Source organism: Cryptomeria japonica, unplaced genomic scaffold, assembly GCF_030272615.1.
Source record: "Cryptomeria japonica unplaced genomic scaffold, Sugi_1.0 HiC_scaffold_123, whole genome shotgun sequence".
Classification (NCBI taxonomy): Eukaryota; Viridiplantae; Streptophyta; class Pinopsida; order Cupressales; family Cupressaceae; genus Cryptomeria; species Cryptomeria japonica.
In genome coordinates this window covers 53,809-72,233 of record NW_026728945.1, presented here as the reverse complement: position 1 = coordinate 72,233, position 18,425 = coordinate 53,809, and the positions used below count along the sequence as shown (strand labels likewise).

Below are 18,425 nucleotides of genomic sequence, written 5' to 3'. Positions count from 1 at the left end.
CACAATTCATTTGATAAAAATAAACTCGTAAACAATTTAATTCTTCACTACCAACATAGTCCAATGCAACATCATACTATGACCTGACTATATTTTAATGTTTTTTAACCACATCTAACATTGATTTGTAATATTAAAAGTGTACACAAAATTTGTTTTTGATTAGATAAGGTGGGAAGAGGGTCCCATGCCCAAAGTTAGAATATTAAAACAGAGAAGCTGAATAACAAACAAGTTATTGCACCAACACAACCCCAACACTACCAAAATAACAAACCACGAAAAACTATGTAGACTTCATATTATGGAGGCTCATAAGAGCATCAAACTCTTTCATGACCAATTTTAGTCTTGAATTCTAGTTCTCTCAAGTAGCACCCTCTTTGCCTCTTTTCTCCTTCCATATTTGGTTCAATTTCTTTTTTCTTTGTGCCTTTTTTGTTCCATCCTAGACTTATGCCTATTGCGATACTCAGCCAAATAGGTTGAGAAGTCATAGAATAAATCCATTAGGTCCTTAATGATAGCAAGAAAATGGAAAATTGAGTCCCCAAATTGAGAATCTCTATTGCCCAATAAATTAGTTTTCTCTTTCAGTCTACCTTGTTTTACCTCCATCTCATAGTCATCGTTATCCTCCTCTTCACCATGCTTAACACTCTTGTTTCTTTGTGAAGTTTAAATAAGCGGGGTGGGATCTGGTGCTATGGAAGCCAAGCTGGTTTCCAAGTCCTCCTCCTCCACAATGATAAGATACTATGATTTGGAGACGTCTTTAAGGGATAGGTCCAAAGTGAAATATTTTGTAGGTAGGTCAAATACTTGCCCTTTTCTTTCCTCAACTGAGTACAATATCACTTTCAAAGTGTTAGTTATCATATATGTGTCATCGTTTTAGTTTCAAATTTCTTTGTCTTGGATATTAATTACCACAATTAATGTCGATCTCCTCTTCTTACTCTCCTTCATTACCCTTTCATTTTTTAGATTTGCCTTTTCTATTTTTTCGATTTTTAATGTGTTTTTCATTTTTATCTTTACTTCTTTCCTCAGTTTCAAATTGGTATCCCAAGAGAGATTGTAATTCTACATGCAGTCTACTGTTAACATTATCTTCTTTTGACACAATTTTTAGCTCTTTATCTCTAGGGCATTCCCTTTTTTATCTTTCTCGATATGGGAATTGCCCTTTTGGGAATTTTTATGGAGATTGAATGCTTATGTGGAAGCAATTCCAAAACCACTCGAAATTCTAAGGGGTTTCTTGGTAATTTTGAGGGATCTTGAAGCCATCTTTCACTTTGATCTCTTTGATACCAAAATTAGGCCAGATTAGAGCATAGGAGAGGTTCTATGCAAATAGATTTGGTGAAGGTAGTATATTAAGCCTTGATGTAGGCTAGGGATGTCCTGATATTTATGGTTTCTCTTAACCTTTCACCCCTAGTAACTGATTACAGTATCCTTTTCTATCATCTTGTAAGTTACAATAGAACTCATCCCATCCATTTTCACTTCCCTCAGGTTCTTAGAGAATGTGAACTTCTTTGAAAGAAGTAGATTGTGGCCATTCTACATGGCCATGAATTAATTTGAAACCCCTCCAACTTCACAAATCCTTCGCATGTTGTTCTTCTTCAGAAGCTCATAGGTTGATCAACTCTAATCTTTTCTCATATTGATTTCCGTAATTTTTTATTCCCACAAATCTTTTGGAAAAGTTGGACTTTCTCAAAAAAGGAAGAAGCGACACGATTAGATTACTATTAACATATTTCGAGCTTTTCCATCTTTAGTAGGATTATAATCATTGGAGGAAAACTAAGCCCAATAAGGTAATAAATATTTTCAATCTTACAACTTTAATAATCTCATCCCTTTAGTCCATTCCTTTTTGTGAATTAAAAAGTGATAGCATCCATGATCAGAGATTTTAAAACTTCAAATATGCTACATGCACTTTTATGCAAACTAGACATTTGGGATATTTCAATGACCATGCGAATCCACAGTCAAGATTTACATTCAACTTTAATCGTTCTTCATTTTATAACAGTTCTAATATTATTTCAAATGAACAAAGGTAGCTATCAAAATCCAAACCAAGTGCTCCTTTCTAGAAGCATAAACCCGACAGGGTGCTACTTCTAATAAATTTGATAATTTAATAATTCACGATATAGTTGAATTTCATGTTTATAAAGTCAAAGCATCAATTAACCCACTATAATCACATGGAAATGAAAATACCTAATTAACTATCAAAATTTTTGTCCTCATCATATGCATATATTAAAATCAAACTGCTCTACAGATGCACTCCACATTTGACATATTCTAATAACATCATCATGTGTTAATACTAATAACTTTAAAAACTTATACAGCCCTAGAATTCAATCATGGTCCAATAATGCCAATATCAAAGCCACCAAAGGGTGGGCCTCACAACTAGTAGTTTCGATTCTTGATCCGAATTTAGTCATAGCCGACTACTTAAATTCGTGTAATTCAAATAATTTTTTTGATATTCGTAAATATCAGATAACTTAATAATTAAAGAAAGTTTAATCAGCAAACTAAAAAACTAAATTTTAATATATATTTTATTAATTTTTAAAGGATGAAACTACTCATTCTTATTTGACAATAGGCAAGACCGAATTTATATAGACTACCTCTCCATTTCTTTTGAAAAAAGGTAAAAACATGCATCTTATAAAAAGTTCTATTTTTCTCCTAGAAATCTCTCAAATTACCTTTTCTCTATGAGTTATTTTTCCCTAAAATTCGGTTGTTCAACTCTATCCAAATAAATTATGTACCTCACAACTATCTCATGTGAATCCTCTAAATCACCATTCCAATTCCCCAATTTTAGAATCTGCATTAGGCGATTGTGATAGTTATGAAACTACTTTTTTCTACCTCCAAAAGAGCCATCATCCTCTAGCTCCCTCGGTGGGAGGTCTTTAAATTTTGATTAATGCGAATCAATCAAACTAAATGGAGTTACTTAGAGACATCACAATCCAACTTTTTACAAATATTGTGAGAGTAGCGTGAAAATATTAAGAGTAGCGTGTGAGATATTGAGAGAGAAAGAGAGAGCCAAGAGAGAGCAGGCCAAATAAAAGAAAGGTTCATAAAGACAGTGGGGAATGAAAAAATACTGATGAGTCATTTAGATTCATCTCGAAACATTGCAACTACCCTATAAAGCTAAAAAGTTGAATTTTGTTTAGAAATGCTTGCATATTTTTTTTTGTAGGATGCTATCATGATGTGCAAATGTCCGTGTGAAAAACTCATATCTAGATAATATACGTTCAAAAATTTTGGGAGAAAAGAAAATATAGGACTAATGCAAAGGTGACATAAACCAATGTCCATGAGAAATGCGGCCTGAGCACCTTGGTAAAGAAGAAGGCTTATGTAAGTACTAAAATGAGCCACAAAAATATTAAGCGAATGGACACCAAAGTACACACAAAACGTAGGTGAAGTTGCGAATGTATGCGATTTACGACATTACAGCCTAAAAATTTAATTATTCCTTAACATCAAATAATTCAATAATTAAAAATAAGTTTTAACAAAAAAACAATTTTCCCCCTTTTGATTTCAATAAAGCATACATATACAAATTATTATTAACAATAGACAAAACCTAGTTTCTATAGCATGCTTCACCATTTCTTTTAAAATAAATACAAGCAATGATGGATCTTATAGAAATTTCTCTTTTTCTCCTATGAATCTTTCAAATTACCTCTTACCTATAAGTATTTTTCCCTTAAAATCAAGTTGTTCAATGCTATGTATATCAATTATGCACCACACAAATATGTCATGAGAGGCCTCTAGATCAGCCTTGCAAATTCGAATTTTGTAATCTAAATGATACAATTGTACAACAAGTGTGAAACTAGGCTTGTTTACCTCTAACAGAGCCCCAAATTTTTTTAGCTCCATTTGTGTGCCCCATAGGTTCTTGTTGTTGTGAATCAATCCAACCAATTGACTTGAACCCTAGAGAAAACATGGGAATTTTAACTATTAGTAACTATTAGTACGTTGTTTCCCATCCCAAAGCCATCTCCTTTATCCTCTCCTCTTGACACATGGCATGGTTGTCAATTTAAACCTCCTTGTGTGAAAGCTACCTTCTAATTGCATGGTTTCCAGGTCCACCTCTACGATATCTCCCATCTAATCCATATTGTCATTCATTAAATTCTACATGAATATGTACTCCTTTGTCAACCATGCACCTCTCATAGTCTAGGATATATCTACTCTACATCAAGATGTTCAAGATTATTCTCAAATCAATAACAATACTCTTTCATAGTGAAATTTAGTTGATAATGTTCCACCTTAATCCAAAGAATTTAGAAAGAAAATGTTGCAACACTTTATTTGTGGAAAAGTACGTAATAATTTGTGAAACCTAACAAATATCTGTCAACTATAACCTTAACATGTGCATCCATTGTGAGACACTCAAATAACATTAAGAGTTTAAAATCACATCAGATTTTTAGAAATATGTGTAACTTGTGATCACTAGATTTTGCCTAAACCCAGTATGCCATCCACTCAAATTGTTGATTGAGGAGCTCCCATAAAACTCTTATATAATTAGTAGTAATTTTAAAACTTCATTGCTAAAAACTTTATCTTTGATCATTGAATTGAATGTGAATTAAGAATAGTTGAAATATAAATACATCTGAGAGAAACACATATTTAATTGGTTCTCCACCAGTTCAATTGAAATGATATATAAGACTCTATGATTTTTCTAGTAGACCATTCACATAGTAATGAGATATCTTGCAATGGTCAAGATAGAATGCAACACCACAATCTTGAAGAATGTAAAATCCTATCAAGTCTACCTCAATATAGGTGTTCAAATAAATGGATTTGGCATGATTGTTCTTTGTGAATTTGATACTAGAAAAAATTGGTATGCTCGTATTACCACCAACTTTTATAGGTATCTGTTATTGATTTCATAGAGTCCAATTGTTCAACCCACACATTCAAACATCTGCATGCCTCATGCTAGAAAATTTATCAATGAGATGACTAGTTGCACTCGAAATAATTGTATCACATTGAGATCCAAATAAATAAAGGTGGGTTCTACCAACTTCCCCTTAAAGTGTATTCATTAGAAATATATAAATTTCATGGGCTAATGATAGAAAAAGAAACAATCAACACTGGAGATGACGGTCAGAAGGGCCTCCCATTCATTGTTGTATCAAGGGTTTGTTGCCTTGTTGATATAAACATATCCCCCTACTATTACATACCAACATACACATGAGGCACAATGCATATGTAGTAATCAAAAAATGAGAATAGAACTGATTACATACAATGTGGATTCAAAATAATTAACTTTTCATTCCAAGTATACCAAATTTCTCTTGCTTGCGTGCAATATCAATTGGAAATAATTGAATATTTCATTGCAAGTGTTACCAAAGAGCTCCTACTCTTCAATGCAAAACATGGTTGGTAATTTGTGTTGTAATCAGTTATACTCAACTGTTAAAACAAGAATTTGTTTTTTTCCAAAGATCTCCAATTAAATTCTAGCAATCTACTTCACATAAAAAATTTTGCTTTCACAGATTCGATCATTTGAGCCAAATTCAAAAATAGATTAGAAATTATGATTTGTCTTTCTTTGTTAATCTATCACTGTACAGCTACACATTTCTTTATTTACAAGTTTCAATTTGTGAAGGGTAAGGTTCACAGATTACATCTTCGTTGTGGTATTAGAATATGCCATTTCCAATCATGTGCAAATTGTTAAAGTTTCATTCTAACTACCAATCTCTATATCTAGGTTGCAAACACCACAATTTACAACATATCATTTACTTTTAACCATTGTTCATGTAACTGCTAAGCATGTCGGGGCTGCTATGTGCGATTAATAAAATTTTAGAAAATTGATATTAGACCAGACTTAAACCAAATCCTAAAAAAGTGATTTTGTTCTGTACGTATCAAATAAAAAGTACAGGCATAAAGCTTCATGGTAACATTAACTGCAATATATTTCTTCCCCAAAATATATTTTAAAAATAATATATAATTAACTCCCTTTTTTTTTTTTCCTACTTTACATATATTATTGAAAGTGACATGCCTGGTACATCAACATTCGTTGCAATTCGCAGGTCCTCTAAAAATAGTACTCCAAAATCTTTTCACATTAGAAAGGTTGAAGTGGCTGTACTGAAATAATGCTTCTCATATCTACTTTCATCTGAATTTTCTCAGTTGGCTTTGCAAAAATTGAGCCAAGTCTTAGGAATTTGATAAGTCTAGCATGGGAGATGCTTGCATACTTGTGAGCTGCAAACAATTAGGAAAATGAATGTGTGAGCCTCATTTGCCAAAACTCGGAAATTATGGTTATATTCCTTTTATTTGATTATGTAAATTGGTAACAAAGATTCTCAAAATGAACAGATATTAATTCATGCATCAATGCCATTTAGATTCATTCTCATGATTTAGAAAAAATCTCAATCCCTCGCAACAAAAGGAAAAGGAACCTAAGTTCCTAGCTCTTCCTTAAAGATAACAACTAGGCCTTTTCTTATTCTTAATGTCATTGGCATTGGTTAATGTTATGATCTTGTTTCCTCCATTTTGATAATTAACTTAATTTACGGGATGGTATAATTCAACATGCAACGGAAACCAATATTTATTTAAGTACAAAATATTGCATATTACGTTGATATAAATGTGGTACTACTGAAGCCAACATTGATATGAAGGAATTTTTTTTGGTTCTATCTTCATATTTCACTTCTCTTGAAATTGTGTACATTCTCTCATAAATACCAACAATGCTATCCTCGCACCCTTTTATGTTCCATACAATAATGTGATTCCTCTAAATCCACAAGACCAATAGTGCCACAAAGAGTATAATGATTCTTGTGGCTCATGTAACTATTTGGTGTTCCTCGAGGTGTTATTTACCTTCCGAAAGGGCTTCGGGCAGTTCCCTCTATGTATCGGTCTTTAAACACATGATGTTTTTGGTCTGCTTGTTTGGTTTCTTGCGAGTTGGGCTGTTTTGGAGTGCTATTTTTTTCGGGTCCGTGGGATTCTCTGTGGAAGGTTCCCTTCTATTGAGGGGGAGATGGATGTAGTTGGAGTTGACGTGTCTCCTATTGAGGTGGAGTATGATGTTTCTGGTGTTTCCTGGAAGTGTTGTTGGGGTGTTGATGGGGCCCCTCTTCTTGGCTGTAGGGATGTTGATGCCGATCTTCTTGCTGACTCTTGTGTGTCTCCTATAGAGGTGGAGAGTTGGTTGTTGGGCAAGTTTCTCTTAGTATGGCATATTTTAAAGCATATGGTTTTTGGAGCCATGATAAAACCCACGGTGGTTGAGGGAGCTCAGAAAAACCCCATGTTTTTTGTTTATTGTAGGGACAGGTTGGATGCTAGCAGTTTTCAAGGGCCAAGTTTGGCCAATGTTGGTTTTTTGTTAGCATTGGTCTTTGTGGCTTTATGTGGTCCTACGAATCTATTACAAGTTGAGGGAGCCTAGGAAAACGCTTCTAGTTGGCCGAGGGTGCCAGAAAAACCCTGGTTCTCTATTTTTTGAGATGTTTTGTTTGTTGTTTTTGAGCTTATGGTTGTGCCATCCTATTTTGTGATGTTCATATTTTGATTGGTGGATGCCCATAAGTCCAGAAGGTTTCAGGTCCTTTTTAAAACCTGTTGTCCACTGTCAGGTAGTCTGGTCCATTTCTCAATGCAAACCCTCTGTTTGTAAAGTGGTTTGGGGCCCCTTCAAAACTTGTTTTATCCTAATAAAAAAATGCTGAAAAGGTGTGGTTCTTAGGCCATTATCATCTAGGAAGTTTTACAAGCCAAATGCTTAATGACCTTTCAAATACATTTTGGACCTTTTCTAGAACGCTCACAATTCACTAGCTTGCATTATAAGGAAGACTCGCTTAATCCACATGCTTGACTATTGCAACAATCATCTTCTACATGTCACCAATATGAGAATAGATGTTTCAATGAAATTATTTATTTGGACATGACCTGAACGGGTATATGTATAATTACAAGTGCGTGATTATGTTGCATCTAGAGGAATTAAAACACATCTAACACACAATAACTATAGTAATATCAATCTAAGATCTCTCCAGACTGTTCATCTTTTTGTCTTGTATGGGGCTCATCTAGTTGTAGAGAAAATTATTTACACATCCCCATCTTCTATAGATCAAGTTCATATGTAGGCGAACCAGTCAAGCATGATGAAGATTTCGAATATTGGTCTTAATAATAGCAACTTTATATGTTTTCATTCATTATCCTTGTTTATCTTCATTTCCTCTACTATTATAAAGTGCTTGTCAAATCATATTGTTTGGAGTATGCAAAATATATTATGTAGCCAAGGATATGATATTATAATGTATATTATTCAATGCATATGCCAACATGTGGTAGACATACCTTAAATTAGTTATAATTGGTCATAAGCTATATTAGATAATTAGGAGGCCTAGATGAATTTAGTGGTTTACACCTCAGTTATATTGCTAGGAGTTCTAGATATAGGACACGATTGTCATTGCAAAGACATGTGTTGAATACGACATTGCATTTGGAGTCTCTTGGAGATATAGTATGTAGTGAATTCTTCCATAAGGATTATTATAAACTGTAATCGGACCTCAAGGCATTATTCTATTTTTGTATATCAATTAAGAAGGTCAACATGTGAAGCTCATATCTCTCTCGATTTGACAAAAGAAAATTATAAGTCATAGAGGCTTTCAATCAAGAACTTGTCCAGTCTATTACAATATTGATTTTTAGCATATTTGAGGTAGCTATTGTGAACTTAGGGGTTCCACAAAATTCACTCTTAGTGTTGCAAAACAGTGATTGTTGTTTTTATTTATTCTAGGTGGTTAAACAAGGACACATTGATCCACCAAAAGTCTAGATTTGAATTCATTTTGAGTAACTCATTACAATTTTAGGGGTTTTCATAAATTTTCTCCTCAGTCAGTTAGCACATGATTTTCTTATATTTTTATATTTTTTGACAGGTTCTAAAAATTTATCAGTAGTTTATATTTTTGGATTTGAGGATGAAAAAATTATGAAATAATTGACTCAAATTTGTATCAACAATATGGATAGAGCATGTTCTATTGAAATATATTTCCTTAAAACCCTATTTTTAATGGGGATTCCTGATTTTAGTGCAAGTGGAGATATATTAGAATGATGGAACCAATATAAAAGATCTTACGATGCAAATTATGGAACCGGTATGTGATCTAGATAGATCGTCAAGCTAAAACCAAAGGAATGATCACCTATGGATGACTCGGTGATAGGAAATGACATCATATTTGTAAAGACTTGCAACAGTAGATTATTGACCTGAATTAGTTGTATTGTATTGACCTAAAACCTCTTCAATGACAAATTTGTGAGTCAAATAAATCTATTGGTTATCTAGAGTTCTATATCGTTTAATGTAAATTATCTCTTTTACATTTTTTAAATTTGGATATCTAAGGTCACATATGGCTCAACTCGATGAAACAAGTCCACTAATTTTTTGTCCTTTCCTTTGAAGATCTACCTCAATTCTAGAATTTGCAATCACTCTCTTTTATTTGGATGCATGTTATTAAGACCACTTACTCAAATAATGAACAATAACTCAAGTTCTTGCAAAACATAAAAAATATCGGAGATATTGCTCAACATTGGGTCATGCATTTTGTCTACATTTTCCAATATTTTGGATTTTCCCAACTTGAATCTTGTACATAAATAACCAAAGCCACATTATTCTATTTTGGTGTAGCATTAACCACAATGACCTTGAGAGAGGACCCTAGGTTTAGTGAATGTCATGAATTATTTGTGCTAGTGTTTAAATATATTTAGATTCCCGAACCACCACTATTTGCAGGACTCATATGATTGACGTGCGAATCTTTCATAAAGAGACGAGAAACCCGGTGAATAAATAGAATCCTCGTGGAACATGATCAAGTAATTACTTATACCTCATTGACTCCCTATTTACGTAGGCAAGGGATCACATATGTGGCATTAGACATGCTAAAGAAAAGATCATAAGCACAATCTATCAGAGCAATGTGTCATCTTACAATAGCCTTATTTGTTATCTATGTGAACAATGTAGAATGGGCTTGATAATTAATATATTGATCGATATAGTTGGAGATGGATGCAAGCGCAATGAAACTTCTCATATTACTAGATTATTTGAGGTATAGACATCCAAGGCATGACGGAAGAGGCTTTTAAGCTTCACAATGAACTGATTGCTAGAGGGGCTATATATGAAGCTTTATTCATTTGAACCCCTAAAAATACATAGGAAAAATAGAAGATTATAAAATTGACATATCTCACCGATAATGTATCAGTTATATCTATTATCTTATTCTTCATTACAGTGTAATTGACAACTTCTCAATATGACGACACTTTTACCTTCCTCATATCAATTAGCAAATGGCTTCAATATGAAAATATCCTTCCGCCTTCACATATTTCTCAAACTTACACCTGCATATCCATGGATCCAAGGAGCTCCTTTATGCACCTCTTAGGCTTGCAACAATAATATTTTTCCAGCATGAAACATACATGGCCTACGACAACAATATTTTCCTATCCTATTGTGCTTATTCACATATGCAGATTTGCATTTTCTTTGATAGGAAACCTATGGTTAAATTATTGGTTATCATATTTGATGATCTATAGAAATGCTTATACAAGGAGGAAATGGTTTGAGGAATTTTTTTTGTAACCGAATTGATAGTTTATGATTGAACAAGGTAATATATTGCTAAATTTTTCAACTAATCATATTTTTAATATTACATACAAAGTTTTTAAAATCAACATGAGCATTATCCTTTTTCCCTTTAGTATTTAGATCTTCATACATAACATCCACATTGACATATTTATTATAACGTAGGAATGAATTAGGGGAGATTTAGAAAAGCTTATTTTGGGAAGCCATAAATTAATTACCCTCATAATTAACACCATGTAAATGAATTGTGTTATTATCAATAATCTATCTTCACTGTCTTAGATTTTCCATGTCATTCCAACTTATTAGAAATGTTTAATACAAGAGGCCCCTCAATCATAACCCTTATGTAGGTAGATTGATGTAAGAATAGGTGTAATATGTGTCAAGGTTATCATATTATCCCCGATCAAATATTGCGATATTGGATGCAATGGATATTCTAGTTCTATGGATTTTCTTGGAATTTATCGAAGGTATACTATATTTATTAGAGCAATCATTCTTATCTTGAGGAGAGTCCCTAACCTTCTGGAATGACTTCTTTGATGGGGAGTCTTGAAGCATTGGATGATTGTGAGGGTGATTTGAAGAACAACTACTAATTATATTTCCCAATAACTATTTCCTACTTCCAAACCATTCACCTTTTATGTCAGAGCTAAAATGAGGTTAAGACTATGTTCAAGAACACCCTTGACAGATTGGCATGCAAGAATTATAGTGTTACTCATTCTATCCAAGTCAAGCACTTTGTTTGTTGTTGTTCCTGCAATATTTATGTTAAAGAATATATTGTTAACATGTTGCAAATGAATGTATACCTAATACAAGGATGCTCTTGTATAAAATATTCATAAATGCCTTCAGATGCTTCAAATTAATCCTTCATCTTTGGAATATGCGGAGGATATAGTCATGTTCAAAACAGATGCTATTAATAGCAGAAGAGGACGGCAATAACTCTAGAAAGATTGTTTTATTGAACGGCAAGGAAAAAGAATTTTTGAAAGACTTGGTCCCCTCTTGATTGTTTTGTTTGATAGAACACAGCAAATTCTTATGCGAATTTCTTCTGAATGTAATCCACAACTTCCTGTGTGATGCGGAAGGCCTTGGCCAATACGGAATATGGGAGAGGAGGATCCGCTGCAAACAGAGAGTTGGCGATTGTCTGAACTCCCGGAAGCTGGCTGCTCAATGCAGATATGGCCACCGCATTTTCATGCCCCACATTCTGCTGGAAATGCACAAGTGCCTTTGGAAACACAAACACATCTCCCTTCTCCAACGTTTTGCTGAAAAACTTGTTGTTGGTGTCAATGAAACCCACAAGAAGCTGGCCTTCCAGTAAAACAAGAACTTCGGTGGCTCTTGGGTGTGTGTGAGGAGGATTTATTCCACCCACTGCGTAGTCGATGCGGACCAACGATATTCCCAACGTATTGAGGCCTGGTATCTGTTTAACGTTCGCCATCGTTACGTTGGAGCCCACATCATTGTCGGTGTTCCCTGCCTGCCCAAGTCCCCGGAAGAAGAAGTCGTCTGCTGAAACTTGCATTGGGTCTTTGCAAACGAACCCGTTCACCAAAACTGTTTAAAACAAAATCAAATCAATCTATTACTAACTCGACTCGTCTAATAAGCAAATCATTACCATTGTTTATGTATAAAGTTTTTTACTCACCTTTGCTTTCCTCATCTGCAACGCAGAAATCTTGCAAGGGATCGGAATCCCCTGCCATGACCCTGTCGCTGTAACAACATATCAACAGAAAAAGTCCCAGTGTGAAGTAAATCATTCGGTGAGCCATTATAATAGAAACGCAGATAGTACAAGAGCTCAGAAGGATATGAATGTGTGTTACAAGCCCATTACAAGCTTTATATAGCCCAAACCTTATGACTAATTCATCTTCACTCCGTATATTAAATCACCAATCCTTGTAATATTATAATAATATACTTCCAGAGTTGTTGCTCTTTTCGATACGTCAGAGTAAGTCTTGCTGCAGCATATGGCTATCTCACCTGCTACCGCAGGTGTATTCTCACCATTCTTTCGTTATCGTTGAAATTTTCTATCTTCTGCTGCATATGCTTATCTGAAGATCAGCTTACCTCCTGCCTTAGACGTATTCTTCCTCATATTCTCGCCACCGCCATTAATTTAGTAATGTGGAAACGATTAGACTTTATTGGATCGATGGCCTTCTTCAAAGGAACTAATATATACATTTTTCTCAGCCGTCTCAGAATTGGTAAAAGAGGAAATTTTCTTGGATGTTGACACAAACACCGTCCATGCATGCTTTATATTGCGTCTTTCTTGAAAACCTTTTTACGCTCGGGTAGGATAATCTCAGTTTTATTATAAAAATATATGTGTTATATTCGTGAGCCTTTAAGACAAAGAATAGTTCTAAATTATCATTAATATTTTTGGTTTATAATATTAAGGATTCATGTTAACTATAGAGTTTGGTTGCGAGAATTTAAATAAATAAATAAGAGAATGGGTTGTTTTGTGATTGAAAGGATGAACTTGGTGTACAAGGCAAATTCATCGTGGCATGTGCATGTATATGTTACATACTCAACGTCATAGGACTCATGCTAGACGAGGTGAGAAAAGGAATAAGATGAGTGGGCGTTATGACACTCATTTCGCACAACGTAAAACAAGAATGATAAGGTGATCGAGATTTGGAACCCTTATGCAACATGTCTCAAGGGAGGAACTCCTGAAGGCAACATTCCCTCTAATTCCTAATTGGTAGTGAACCGGTCGGGCCTCTATGGCGTGACCTAACACCTATAGCTAAGTAAACCCTAACTAAGCTAAATTATATATAAATTTAACAAATTTTAACTAATTACCAATGATATATAAAGAGATTAAATGTGGCAAACGAATAAATGATAATTTTCTATTAAATATTTTTAATAGGTAAATATACTGTTTGTTTTAACTAAATATTAGCCACAACGATAGTTTATTCTTCTGAAGAGTCCAACTCAACTAAATTAAAACGAAATAAAGAGTGAATTTTCTCAATCCTAAGCTGATATTTTACTTTCTTTTAAAACCAAATTTTTGAAATAAAAGTATACTACACTTTGATTTCATATTTAATTTAATTAATTACCATTCACTATCAATTAGATAAATTAAATTATTTCACTTGACTAATTAATTTGAGAGGCCACATCACATTTAAACGATTACAAGACATGTTAAATCCTAAAACCTAGCACACCAACTCCACCTAAGGTTTTTCATTTCCTAAAGTTATATTAAATTAAATTCTCTTAAAAGATTTAATCATCATGCTAAACCCGCTTAATGGGCCTTAACCGATATGGTAACACTAGAAACCCAAACTCAAGTTTGCTGTGTGTGTGTGTTTACAAAGGTAAATATACTTTGTATAAAATATATATTTTTAAATAGGTGAACATACACATCTAATTACAAATAACCATTTTTAATTTTAAACCAAAGTTTAAGTAGAGCAAGTTTTTTTATTTTGTAGGATAACAAAGAGAACAATATTTGTGTGATAAACATCCCCTTCACTTTATTAACTAAAAATATTAAGAAAAGTGCATGAAAATTTCACACTCTTAAAGCTAATTTAATCCACTATTACTAATAACTTCAATTTGTTCATTAAGTATCAATAACTTTTAAATGTATGAAATGCAAATTATCACAAGCACTAAGTTATTTCTTAAACAAACTCAGCCCTTAAACAATATGTATATTTTTTAGAAAAGTAAAATATAATCGCTTCTAAACACAACAACATCATCATTTATCAACTTGATATACACAACATTACAAGGGACCCATTTGATAAAATTTTTAACAACTTACTCCAACCCATTTAAAAAATGTAATAAAAATTCTAACCCAAAAGTGAGAATGAATATTTTCATTCCAATGTCAAGGTAGCACCCCATTTGATTCCACAAAAAATCTTACAAAACACAGTTTTTAAACAAGCCAATGGAGAGCTCACCTTCCAACATTTGGGCTTTCTCACAACCAACCCCCAAGCTAAGAGGCCCATGAGAAACTTGATTTCCCAATATAAATACTCCACGTAGATGTAAAATCCATTAAGGGAGTCCAACACCATATAATTCACATCCCTTCTAAATTATATCGAACCATTTTTCCATAGATTTTCCAAAAGAATCAAGGATACTCATACCCAAGAAATCTCCTTCTCAACGAGAAAAAATCGTTCCCTTGGAGGTTCCACATATCCCTCACCCTACACATGAGTTTCTCTGATCAACTTGGGAGAGCCTAAACCCTCACACACGTGTCATATACATAAGAAAAGACATAGAAAGATGAAATTTAAAAATCAAATCAAAAGCCTCCACTAACATATTTACAACAAAATGGAATATAGCATTCTAAAGATTGAATCATATCAAAATATTTCCTTAATAGATGAGGAGGGTTTGATAGAAATTTCTCAAAGACTCTTTTGAGTCCTTCGACAAAGCCTCCCAAAAAATCCCAAAAAGAAAGATGCAAAAAATAAAATAATAAGCCATACAAAGACTCTTAGAATGGTATATACAATATGTGTCATATGACCTCCCCTCCCCTGGTTAGGAGGTACCACATTGATCTCATTCACCTCCTCTAATCCCTTCTCACCAAAACCTAAGGGTATGTGGATATCACAAATGCTCCTACGTGTGAGAGCATTGGGATGAGAGGAATAATATTGTATACTCTTGCCCAAAAGGATCCTTTGGATCCACTCATATGTGTGAGGCATGCGGAAGCACCATTCATAAACTTGTTGGAGTGGATTTGAAAGTGGTAATTTACTTACTGTCACCCACAAGTTAGACTTTCGACACCTTTTTTCTAAGAGACTTGGACAAGATCAAATGATGGCAAATTCCCATGGACTAATTCCCAAAAAGGTACCCAACTCATAAGTGTTTCTTTATGGGCCTAAATACACTCAAAAATAGATGAAACCGGCACTTTAAAATCATTCAAAAAAATGCTCAACATAACACCTATTTTTTCTGTAAGGATGCCACTGGGCGCATATACTAACTTACTCATATATGAAAACAAAATAAAAATATATTTAAAAAAAAAAATACATCACATTACAACAATTGCTAAAATCAAAGACCTTAGTCCCTATCATTAACTAAGGTCAAGGCTTCACTAAGAATTTAAAATGAATAGGATTTTCTTAGGAAACTCCAATTTCTATTAGCTATGAAAATTTCCTACACACTCAAAGAAAATAAATAAATTTCGAATATAGGTTGAAATAAAATGCACACATAATCATACATTTGATAAAAAAATAATTCTTCACTATCAACATAGTCCAATACAACATCGTACTATAACTTGATTATATTTTAATGTTTATTAACCAAATCTGAAATTGATTTGTAATATAAAAAGTGTAGATAAAATTTGTTTTTGATTGGATAAGGTGGGAAGAGGGTCCCACAACCAAAGTTAGAATACTAGAATAAAGAAGTTCAATAACAAACAAGTTACTGCGCCGACACAACCGCAAAACTACCAAAATAACAAACCACGAAAAAATATTTAGACTTCATATTATGGAGGCTCATAAGAGAGTTTGACTCTTTCATGACCAATTTTTGTCTTTAATTATAGCTCTCTCAAGCAGTACCCTCGTTGCTTCTTTTCACCTTCCATATTTAGTTTGATTTCTTTTTTCTTTTTGCCTTTTTTGTTCCATCCTTGACTTATGCCTATTGCGATAGTCAGTCAAATAGATCGAGAAGTCATAGAAAAAATTCATTAGGTCCTTAATGATAGTAAGAAAATGAAAAAAATGAGTCCCCAAATTGAGAAACTCTATCGCCTAATAAATTTATTTTCTCTTTCAGTCTACCTTGTTTTACCTCCATCTCCTAAGTGTTTCAGTATGGGTCTATGTACACTTATAAATAGATGAAACAAACACTTGAAAGTCATTCAAAAACCTACTCAGTGTAAAATCTATCTTTCCATAAGGATGCCGCTGGACGCAAATGCTAACTTACTCAAATATCAAAATAAAATAAAACTATATTTAAAACACAAAATACATCACATTACAACAATTACTAAAATCAGAGACCTTAGTCCCTATCATTAACTAAGGTCAAGGCTTCACTAGGAATTGAAAATGACTAGGTTTCTCTTAGGGAACTCCAATTTATATTAGGTATGAAAATTTCCTACACGCTCAAATAAAAAAATTAATTATTTCCAATATAACTTGAAATAAGATACACACATAATCATACATTTGATAACAATTTAATTAAAGATATGAGATTTCCACAATTCATTTGATAAAAATAAACTCGTAAACAATTTAATTCTTCACTACCAACATAGTCCAATGCAACATCATACTATGACCTGAGTATATTTTAATGTTTTTTAACCACATCTAACATTGATTTGTAATATTAAAAATGTACACAAAATTTGTTTTTGATTAGATAAGGTGGGAAGAGGGTCCCATGCCCAAAGTTAGAATATTAAAACAGAGAAGCTCAATAACAAACAAGTTATTGCACCAACACAACCCCAACACTACCAAAATAACAAACCACAAAAAACTATGTAGACTTCATATTATGGAGGCTCATAAGAGCATCAAACTCTTTCATGACCAATTTTAGTCTTTAATTCTAGTTCTCTCAAGTAGCACCCTCTTTGCCTCTTTTCACCTTCCATATTTGGTTCAATTTCTTTTTTCTTTGTGCCTTTTTTGTTCCATCCTAGACTTATGCCTATTGCGATACTCAGCCAAATAGGTCAAGAAGTCATAGAATAAATCCATTAGGTCCTTAATGATAGCAAGAAAATGGAAAATTGAGTCCCCAAATTGAGAATCTCTATTGCCCAATAAATTTGTTTTCTCTTTCAGTCTACCTTGTTTTACCTCCATCTCATAGTCATCGTTATCCTCCTCTTCGCCATGCTTAACACTCTTGTTTCTTTGTGAAGTTTAAATAAGCGGGGTGGGATCTGGTGCTATGGAAGCCAAGCTGGTTTCCAAGTCCTCCTCCTCCACAATGACAAAATACTATGATTTGGAGACGTCTTTAAGGGATAGGTCCAAAGTGAAATATTTTGTAGGTAGGTCAAATACTTGCCCTTTTCTTTCCTCAACTGAGTACAATATCACTTTCAAAGTGTTAGTTATCATATATGTGTCATCGTTTTAGTTTCAAATTTCTTTGTCTTGGATATTAATTACCACAATTAATGTCGATCTCCTCTTCTTACTCTCCTTCATTACCCTTTCATTTTTTAGATTTACCTTTTCTATTTTTTTGATTTTTAATGTGTTTTTCATTTTTATCTTTACTTCTTTCCTCAGTTTCAAATTGGTATCTCAAGAGAGATTGTAATTCTACATGCAGTCTACTATTAACATTATCTTCTTTTGACACAATTTTTAGCTCTTTATCTCTAGGGTATTCCCTTTTTTATCTTTCT

The 18,425-nt window shown here is 33.4% G+C and overlaps 1 protein-coding gene across 1 annotated transcript; it reads right to left on the bottom strand.

The window, feature by feature from the left end:
• Positions 1-11,957: 11,957 nt before the first annotated feature.
• On the bottom strand, positions 11,958-12,711 carry LOC131865836 (putative germin-like protein 2-1). The gene is made up of 2 exons (XM_059215386.1): positions 12,585-12,711; positions 11,958-12,490 (listed from the first exon to the last, which is right to left on the bottom strand). The coding sequence occupies exons 1-2, from the start codon at positions 12,709-12,711 to the stop codon at positions 11,958-11,960; spliced, it is 660 nt and encodes a 219-aa protein (XP_059071369.1).
• Positions 12,712-18,425: the final 5,714 nt, after the last annotated feature.

Bases quoted from the DNA above. Each gene is read 5' to 3' on its own strand.
- LOC131865836 (XM_059215386.1), bottom strand. From the start codon at position 12,711: ATGGCTCACCGAATGATTTACTTCACACTGGGACTTTTTCTGTTGATA. The intron at 12,491-12,584 runs GTGAGTAAAAAA...TGTTTTAAACAG, and splicing joins TGCAGATGAGGAAAGCAAAG to TTTTGGTGAACGGGTTCGTT.